The 8,887-nt window shown below is 40.7% G+C and overlaps 1 protein-coding gene across 4 annotated transcripts; it reads left to right on the forward strand.

Annotated features, from left to right (window-relative positions):
• Window positions 1-319: 319 nt before the first annotated feature.
• On the forward strand, window positions 320-4,897 carry LOC144711425 (uncharacterized). 4 transcript variants are annotated; one of them, XM_078585423.1, is made up of 4 exons: window positions 320-427; window positions 836-1,616; window positions 4,040-4,093; window positions 4,601-4,897. In XM_078585423.1, the coding sequence occupies exons 2-4, from the start codon at window positions 894-896 to the stop codon at window positions 4,709-4,711; spliced, it is 888 nt and encodes a 295-aa protein (XP_078441549.1). In that variant the 5' UTR covers window positions 320-427; window positions 836-893; the 3' UTR covers window positions 4,712-4,897. The 4 variants fall into 4 exon arrangements, with proteins under 4 accessions (XP_078441549.1, XP_078441548.1, XP_078441547.1 ...); XM_078585422.1 differs by having other exon boundaries at window positions 427-565; XM_078585421.1 differs by lacking the exon at window positions 320-427 and having other exon boundaries at window positions 437-1,616.
• Window positions 4,898-8,887: the final 3,990 nt, after the last annotated feature.

The following is an 8,887-nucleotide window of genomic DNA, read 5'->3' on the forward strand; positions in this document are numbered from 1 at the left end:
TTGTACCGCTTACCATGGTTTATCCGAAAACAAATAATATTCCTCTTTAAGCATGCTGGACCGAAGAATAGTTCTCTCTGTCTCTGTCTCTCTTAAATACGACTGTGACTGTTTATTAATAGTTGATTAGTTTACAGATGGAAAAAAAACTGATAACGACCGATGCGGTGTTCTTCGTGTCGATTTTCTATGAGCGGAGGTAACCCACGGAGGCATTGTTCTGTAGTTGCCTTCGCTGCCGCTGATTTGGAGAGGAGACGTACCTTTCAGCCCATTTTCTATAACATAACGTCAAAGAACATCCATAAGAAATAGGCAAAGATAGAGACACTGTGACAGGATAATAGAGTTTCAGCCATTCATGCATCATCTCGGCTAGATTCTATCGGTTCCTTCCTGTCACGTTTCATCTTCCGGTCTCGTGCAGGTTTGAGCATAACTTTTCTTTCGTTCCGTAGGATTTGAATCCAATCCGGAAAGAATCGTGGAGACTCTTCGAGCGGAGTGTCTCTGATATGGGGAAAGGTCTAGAAGGAATGGCTGGAAATTAGCATACTGTGATCAGGTTTTCGTATTATTTCCTTTTTATTACATTTAGACACGTACGAACCGGGAGGAACATGGCCTGGCTGAGATTGGATTTTCTAATATTTCATTTGTATTTTTCCTGCGAAAGCTCCTCCCAAGTTTATGTGGATTACAGTTATCTTAATCTTCCAATCGAGAGCCGATAATCTTGCATTGTCGGCTCAGTATTCCTTACCCTTCTACAAATTTCTTGGTTTTTCGCCTTACCCCTCTGCATTTGATTCCACATGATACTCTTTCATTGAAGGTTAAGCCTGCTCTGTTTCAACGATGAAGATGTTTTCCAATCTTTCAAAGACGAATTAATGGAAGTGAACGAGGGAACTCAACACTCATCCAACGACCATGGAAAGCGGTCTGATGAACGCTCAATTATCGACCATGCTGCGGACGAATTTGGCGATAACGCGCTTTGTCGCATTTGCCACTGCGTGGAGTCAGAAAAGTGGATCGATTCAGCCTTGGCCTACTTTAACATCGTTCCTCCGTCTGGCTCAAACCTCGAAGAAGACGAACCCAGTGAAAAAGATTTAAGTTTTGGCAAGAACAGCGACGATTTGGAATCTGGGTTTTCTCCAGGAAAGAGTTCTCTGCTAGATCTCGGGTGCAGCTGCGAGAACGAGCTTGCTCGCACGCACTACGCCTGCGCGCTGAAGTGGTTCATCAGCCGCGGATCAACAGTCTGCGAGATCTGCGGGAACACAGCGAAGAACATCAGGCATGAAGATTTGAAGAAGATCGTCGCATGCCTGCGAGATTACGAGTTATGGAAGGAGAGGACTGATCGCGGCTGGCTTGGACGTCCGCGAGTTACTGCCGCGGCTGAGCTCAGAAGGCAAAGGCTAAGCGAGATAGCGTCTTGGTTAAGTCCTCAGAGCTGTGTGAGTCCGTCTTCTGCTCAGCTCTCCGATAGCTCCGAGGATGCTTCTCGGAATGGGAATTGTACAATGGGGAAGACATGTATATTGATAACCGCTGGCTTGTTGACAGTCATCTTAGCCTGGCTGCTCGGCTCTCGCGTTGGAAAGGTGCGGTCTTAGTTCAATTGTTGATCTTTACTTTCATTCCAATGATTAAGATTAGGGTTGTTAAAATATCAAAGTCAAAGTTAAAAAAATCATGTTGATGGCTATGTACCATCAACATAATCAGCTTTAGAAATTAGAACCACTGGTGACGAATGCCTCTTCGCCTCAATTCCCTTCTTTCCCCCCTCTCCCTCTTCCTCCTTTTCTGTGTCTTTCTCCGTCCACACCTCTCTAGGTGAACTATCGAGGTGAATAGAGAAGGAAGACACATTTATAGAGAAGCGAGAGTCAAATATGCAGTGGCTACCCCAAGCTCAGTAGAGACCTCTCGAAAAAGTTAGATCTAATATTTTTAGAATTTTACTGAAAAGTGTTACATAAATATTTAACAATTTACTAGGACGTAAACCTGGCCGACAAACAAGTCTGCCCTACAATTAGGGAAGGACACGGTCTGACCGAAATTCGGTCAGACCGGACCGAACCGGACCGTCGGTCAGCGTTTTAAGGGCTGACCGGACGTTCGGTCCCGGTTCCGGTTCGGATGCTCGAACCGGACCGAAGACCGCATCCACTGCCTCTCCCCCTCTCTCAATCTCTCCCTCACTCTCAGTCTCTCCCCCGCTCTTGTTATCGTTCTTTCTCCCTCTCTCGCTCGCCTTCTCTCCTTCTCTTCCTCGCTCCCTCTCTCTCTCCCGCCCTCTCTCCCGCTCTTCCTCTCTCCCTCTCTCGCTCTCGCCGTCTCTCCTGCTCGCTCTCTCCCTCTCTCCACGTCACCCTATCTCCCCGTCACCCGCTCTCCCATTCTCTATCTTCCCGTCAACCTCTCTCCTGCTCGCTCTCTCCCTCTCTTCCCGTCACACTCTCTCCTGCTCTCTCTCTCCCTCTCCCTCCGTCACCCTCTCTCCCGCTCACTCTTTCCCCGTCACTCTCTCTCCCTCTCTTCCGTCACCCTCTCTCCCGCTCTCTCTCACTCTCCCTCTCACCCCATCAACCTTTCTCCATATCGTTCTCTCTCACTCTCCACCTCTCGTTCTCACCCTCTACCTTGCTCTCCCTCTTGTTCTCTCTCACTCTCTACCTCTCTTCTCAACCTGTATCCTGCTCTCCCCCTCCCTCTCCTTCTCTTTTACTCTCTCCATCTATCCTGCTCTCCCTCTTTTACTCTCTCCATTTCTCCCTCTATCTCTCTCACCCTCTATCCCGTTCTCACTCTCTCCATCTAGTTCTCTCCCTCTCTCGCTCTCTCTCTCTCTTTCCCTCTCCCCATCTCGTTCTCTCCCTCTCTCTCATCTGCTCCCTTTCTCTCTCTCTCTCCTCTCACCTGCTGCCTCTCTCCCTCTGGCAGTCCCTTTCCTTTGCACTCTCTCCCTCTGAGTTCCCCTCTCCCTCTTTAAATCTTTCACTTTCTCTCCCTCTCTAATCTTTCAATCTATCACACACTCTCTCTCCCTCTCTCCTCTTTCAATCTATCACACACTCTCTCTCCCTCTCTCCTCTTTCAATATCTCACACACACTCTCTCCCTCTCTCCTCTTTCAATATCTCACACACACTCTCTCCCTCTCTCCTCTTTCAATCTATCACACACTCTCTCTCCCTCTCTCCTCTTTCAATATCTCACACACACTCTCTCCCTCTCTCCTCTTTCAATATCTCACACACACTCTCTCCCTCTCTCCTCTTTCAAAATCGCACTCTCTCTCTTAGACTCGCCATCTCGCTCACCCTCTCACTCTCGCCCTCTCGTATTATCTCCATCTTGCACGATCTCAGGCTTACTCTCCCTATCTCTTTCTCCCACTCTCTCCTTGTCTTGCTCTCATTCTCTCCTTGTTTCGCTCTCTCACTCTCACCCTCTATCACTCTCGCATTATCTCCCTCTCACCCTCCTCCCTCTCTCTCCTTCTCATTATTTCCCCTTTTGCTGTCTTACACTCTCATTCTCTCCCTCTCTCCTGTCTCTCTCTCTCTCTCTATCATTACCAAACACTACTTCTGCACCTGAGCTGACATTCACATGGAGTCTAGTTTGATGCAATGAGTTTACCAAGTCAACATGACATTGAATTTCACCTTGACTAGTCAACATGACCGACCGGGGACCGGACCGGACCGAGACCGAGACCGGACCGAACTTCAGGTCTAGGTTGAGGTTTTTGACAAAACCGGACCGGGACTGGACCGTGTCCTTCCCCACCTACAATGGTGCCTTTGGTCCAGTCTTAGCAGTCATCAGTCTGAAATATCCAACCATAATTAAGATGATATAATTTTTTTTAATTTTTATTGCTGTTTAATTAGTTGGGTTGAATTATTGGCCGTAGGTTTATCGTGATTGTCGTGAGAAAGTGATAATATTTCACAGGACGTCGTCTCAAAAGTCGAATAATGGAACTTGTTGATTTGTTTTTTTAATGTAGAAGACGGCAAAGAGCGGTTTCCAGTTTCTCCTTGCCGGCATTTGCGCGCTGACGGTGATCCTTTTCATCCGATGTGCCGCATATTTGTTGGCGAAGAGAATTCCGCATATTTCTTGGCGAGATATGTTTCATATCCTGAATTCGCGCACTTGAGTATTTTTTGTATGGTTCTCACGACGCGATGACAATTCAAAATTATCCTAGAACAAGCGTTAATAATGTAATTTCCTGTTTTTTTCACTGGGTTCATTTGGAACTCCAAGAAAATATGAAGTTTAGCGGAAAAATCATCTAAGCTTGAAGGCTAAGACCGGCCTGATCTTTCTGATGAAAAATCCTTTTTCTCTCGTATGTTCGGATCGCTATTTAAATGGTTGAAACATAAACTTTAGAAGCTTATGATTGAACCCATTGGTAAGGATGAGATTGTTCATCCCTCCGATTTTTTTTGCTGCTGTCTACTCCTTGTGGTGCTCAAGAATTGCGAGAATTTGAGCTCTTGGCTGAAAATATTATAGAAGATCAGCCATCATCTGAAAAAGTTCTCCAATTTTTTTCCAGGTCTTTTTTTCCACTATCAAGTGCGGGCCGACTCGCAATTGGGTGATCGTCTTCTTCTTTTGGTCTCTCGTCTCTGGTATTTGGTCTTCCAGGACTCGCCACGCCTCTTGACTGGTGAGAATTTTGATAGAGAGAGAAGTAGAAAGAAGTAGAAGTGATTAAGAAGGAAGAAGAAGGACACCGAGAATAGAGGTGGAGAGTTGGATCGTTGCATTCCTCAAAGATTAAGGTTTACATTGGTTGAATATATAAAACATATCGTAATCTTAAAATAGAAACTTTCTATTCTTATTTATATATCCGTTGCAACAGTTACAATGGATATACATTCAAAATATTGTAGTTAATCGTGGCCGTTATAATGTGTGTGGGTGCACCGATATCCACCGTCGATCGGTATCATGGTCTCATCAGTTATAACGGGCATAAGTGATCTTGACCGTTATAACACATGTGAGTTCACCGATCTCCACCATTCGATTGGTGCGACAGTCATCCTCTCTACGATGTAATCCTATTCTATCTTTGATCCTAATTTCTATCTTTAATCCTATTCTATATTTAAACTTATATTGAATCCTATTCACTAAGCCTTTAACGAGTATATAATAGTTGATTATTACTAACTAATCTTAGTTAAGTTCCTATCGAGCTGTCCTTTAAATGTGCCGAGTAGAACTAATCGTTAACATTGACCACTAAAAACCCATCAAGAGGAATTGATTTGTGTTTCTCTTTAAATCGCCAAGCCCGTTTATCAAAACATCTTGATACCGTCATTCGCTGACATCTCCTTTTCAAATTTCATTTCATGACAGGCTTGCATATTAATGTACGGATTATGCTTATTCTTAATTTCATAATACCCAATCCATCTCAATTTACTCGGCAAATTTCCCTTAAATTATGTCAACTATAGGATGATCCACGGACGAAGAAGTGGCTTACTGTGGGACTTAAAAATCAAGAGGCTGCAATCATAAGCAGAAGAGATGTTGATACTTTCTTTAGCTGACTTCTCTGAGTGAAGCCCCCTTGCTGACAGTCTTGTATATTTATGTAGATATAAGAGAGATAGTGAAAGAAGAAGAAAGTATAAGATATTAAGACACACGAACAGATGAGACTAGTTTTCTTACTCATTTGAATCCGCACGAAGGCTGTCATATGACTTCAGTATTTATAGACTACAGATATAGCGGTCGGACTTTTCCTTTCCTCTCTTTAATTATATCTACTAATTCCATGAAACCAACATCTAGATGTAATCATATCACATAGATTAGTGTTCCTATTTAATCCTGAACGATAGATGTGATAGAGATAATAATTAGTGGGTATGCGTACCTATACTATTAGTTTACTTGTTGGTTTGTGGACGCATCATCTGTCGTGACAACAGGTTGAGATGGTGCATCCTGGTTGACGTTGCAGCCCAATGCCAAAAAATTTTTGAACACATATTTTTTTAAAAAATAAAACAAAATTAATGTATTACCATTTATTGTAGATTGATATTAAAATTTATTAATTTTCTAAGCAATTTATCTCTCAGTATGTGAGAAATTCTAGCATGCACCCTATATTGTTCTCTAGTAGGATATAACTTTTGTTGAGCACTCCTAATACATAGAAATTGTCTTTATTTGAGTAGGAAATATATTTTCCTAGAGATGGTAAATAGACCAAATAAACAAGAAAAAAAATATATAGTTCACAAAAATTGAGATGGATCGGACATTGTTTTCATTTTAAATTCAACAATTCATTTCAAAAAGAGTCATTAACAAAGAGTTGCAAAGTGAAGCCAAAATGTTGCAAATATTTTGGGAAATGAAGTTGGGACCCGTGCATTGATTATCAATTTCAAGTTTTGTTATAAATCGGAAAGTGGCAAGTTGCATAAGTCAAGGGCTTAAAAACATGCTAAAAGTATATCAAAGAAAGTCTAAGGCATGGAGAAGATGAGAGTTAAATAACCGTTGATAGAGTTTAGAGTGGGAAGTCCCACAATGTAATCTCAATGGGCTCTTCTTAAAATCCAGGTTTTGATCTGGACCATCGATCTTCATTTAAAAGATTGAATGGTCAAGATCATTGTCGATTTCTTTAAATATTTTCCTTTTATTTTCATGCGACACCTCATCACAGAGCACCGATGTGGATGAATCAGACGCAGAAATGTGGGATCAGAGCTGACGTGGTGCAGCTGACTCAGTCGGGTCCATCGGAGCTAAAGAGGGTTCATGGCTATGATTTAATCATTGCTGTTGATCCCTCTCATAGACGATCTGATGGTCGAGGAGATCCTCAGTTGTCTTCTTCTTCTTCCCACCACCGTCTTTGTCATCGGAGCAGTTATTCTAGTGACGAAAAGGAAGATTTATGCCGATTCGTCACTTTAGTCAGCTTCGGGATGGTCCCATATCGGTCAAGAACTTCTTTTGACTGTTCCTGACCTATAAAAACCTCAGTCAACTGCCAGAAACTTATCTTTCACCACCAAATTCTGAATATCATTTTTGAAATAACATTTTGAGGGAAAATCCTCATTCTCTTCCCCTTTCTCTTGATTCTCTCGGTCAATGGGTGTAATAGGCATGTGACCTGAAGGGCGAACAGTAGGAGAGGGTTAGAAGAGAAGAGAAAGTGAAATGCTTACCTGAAGGAGGATGCAGACGGAGCGGGGTGAAGAGCCATTGTTGACCTCCACCTGCTAGAGAAATCCAATTTTCCTTCTTCCTTCTCATTTCTCTTAGTTCTCTTGATAGACGGCGGTGACAGAACCTTGACCTGAAGGGAGATCTCCAAGAGAAGGGAGAAAAGAGGGTGAAGAATTTGTGTGCCAAACCAGGAAGACGACGTCACCGATCGTGGAGATCTGAAGCCCAGGCGATCATCCACTTGATGGCATAGTCTGGTAAGTCACGAATTTCATTCACCTAGACCTTATATTGATCAAGAAAACAATTAAAAAGAATCAACCAAAAATCTTATAGATTGCATTTTCGTTCATTTGAGCATTTCTTCAAACATGTGATATGCATGACTTACATGAACTTTTAATAACTCTTTTTAAATACTATTCGACCAATTAAAAATATATAACAATATCCAATAAAATTTAGGAATTTATGCTTCCTATTATATAGATAAAAATACATTAAAAAATGATTTCCTTCCCTAGAAAAATACACTATCAATCCATTTTCTTCTTCTAGGAATTTTCCCAAACAACTTGTTTGCAATATTTGACTCTTAAAGTTACTCTACCATATGGTTTTTAACAAATCTATAAAAATATCCTAAAATCATTAACATACCTCTTATACCTCTATATAAAATTTGAAGTCTAAATAAAATATATATGGGGAATTCTCTTTACAAAAACCTAGATAAACTTAATAATACCCATCATTCCTTTAATTATGTATTAGTATTATCCTATTAGATCCTTCCTCCCCATTCTCCCAACTCAGAAGTTAATTTTACCTCTAAGAGCCAATCCCTGTGGATACAACCTTACTCAACACTATACTATTCAGAGTAATTTACAAATTAATAAATTTTATTTGAATGAAGCAAAAATAATAACAACAACAAATTTAAGACCTCATTTTTGCTTCGTCATTGTATCTATATTTATTCATTTTCTTATTTCTTTCGATCTATGTATAAATCTATAAATGTTCATGTCCACAAATATATCTACTTGCCAATTTGTCTAGTGTCTAGTTACGTACCTGTCCACATATCTACCTACCAATCTATCTAACTATTTAAGTAGGCCCTCACCTATCTATTTTATAATTCCCCAATCTATGTATTTATAAAACTTCATATTTATCATTTATCGATCTTCTAACCTATCTGTCTATCTGGCCATTAACCCATCAATAGATCAACCTATCTATATTTTTCCCATCCATTTATCAATGTATCTATCTATCCATCTATTTTCCTATGTTTCTACTAATATATATTAGCATTTAGCTCTCTACATGTGTACCATTTTACTTATTTGCACAAAATACCTTTCTTTATTTCACTCTTACCTAAGAACCTATCTACCACATCATCTATTTGTCTATTAATTGACGCATGTTTTTATAAAATCCATTAATATTTATATACAATTGACGCATCATTTATTTTTTTGGAGCGATTGTTCAATCATCAAATTCCAAATTCCAAGTCATATTAAAAACAATCATGAGTGAAGGTTTCAATAAATTAATTATCATTGGAATTACTTGATCATCTATTTTATTTTTCCAATTTTATTTA

The sequence above is a fragment of the Wolffia australiana genome, chromosome 13, assembly GCF_029677425.1.
Source record: "Wolffia australiana isolate 7733 chromosome 13, ASM2967742v1".
NCBI classification, from domain to species: domain Eukaryota; kingdom Viridiplantae; phylum Streptophyta; class Magnoliopsida; order Alismatales; family Araceae; genus Wolffia; species Wolffia australiana.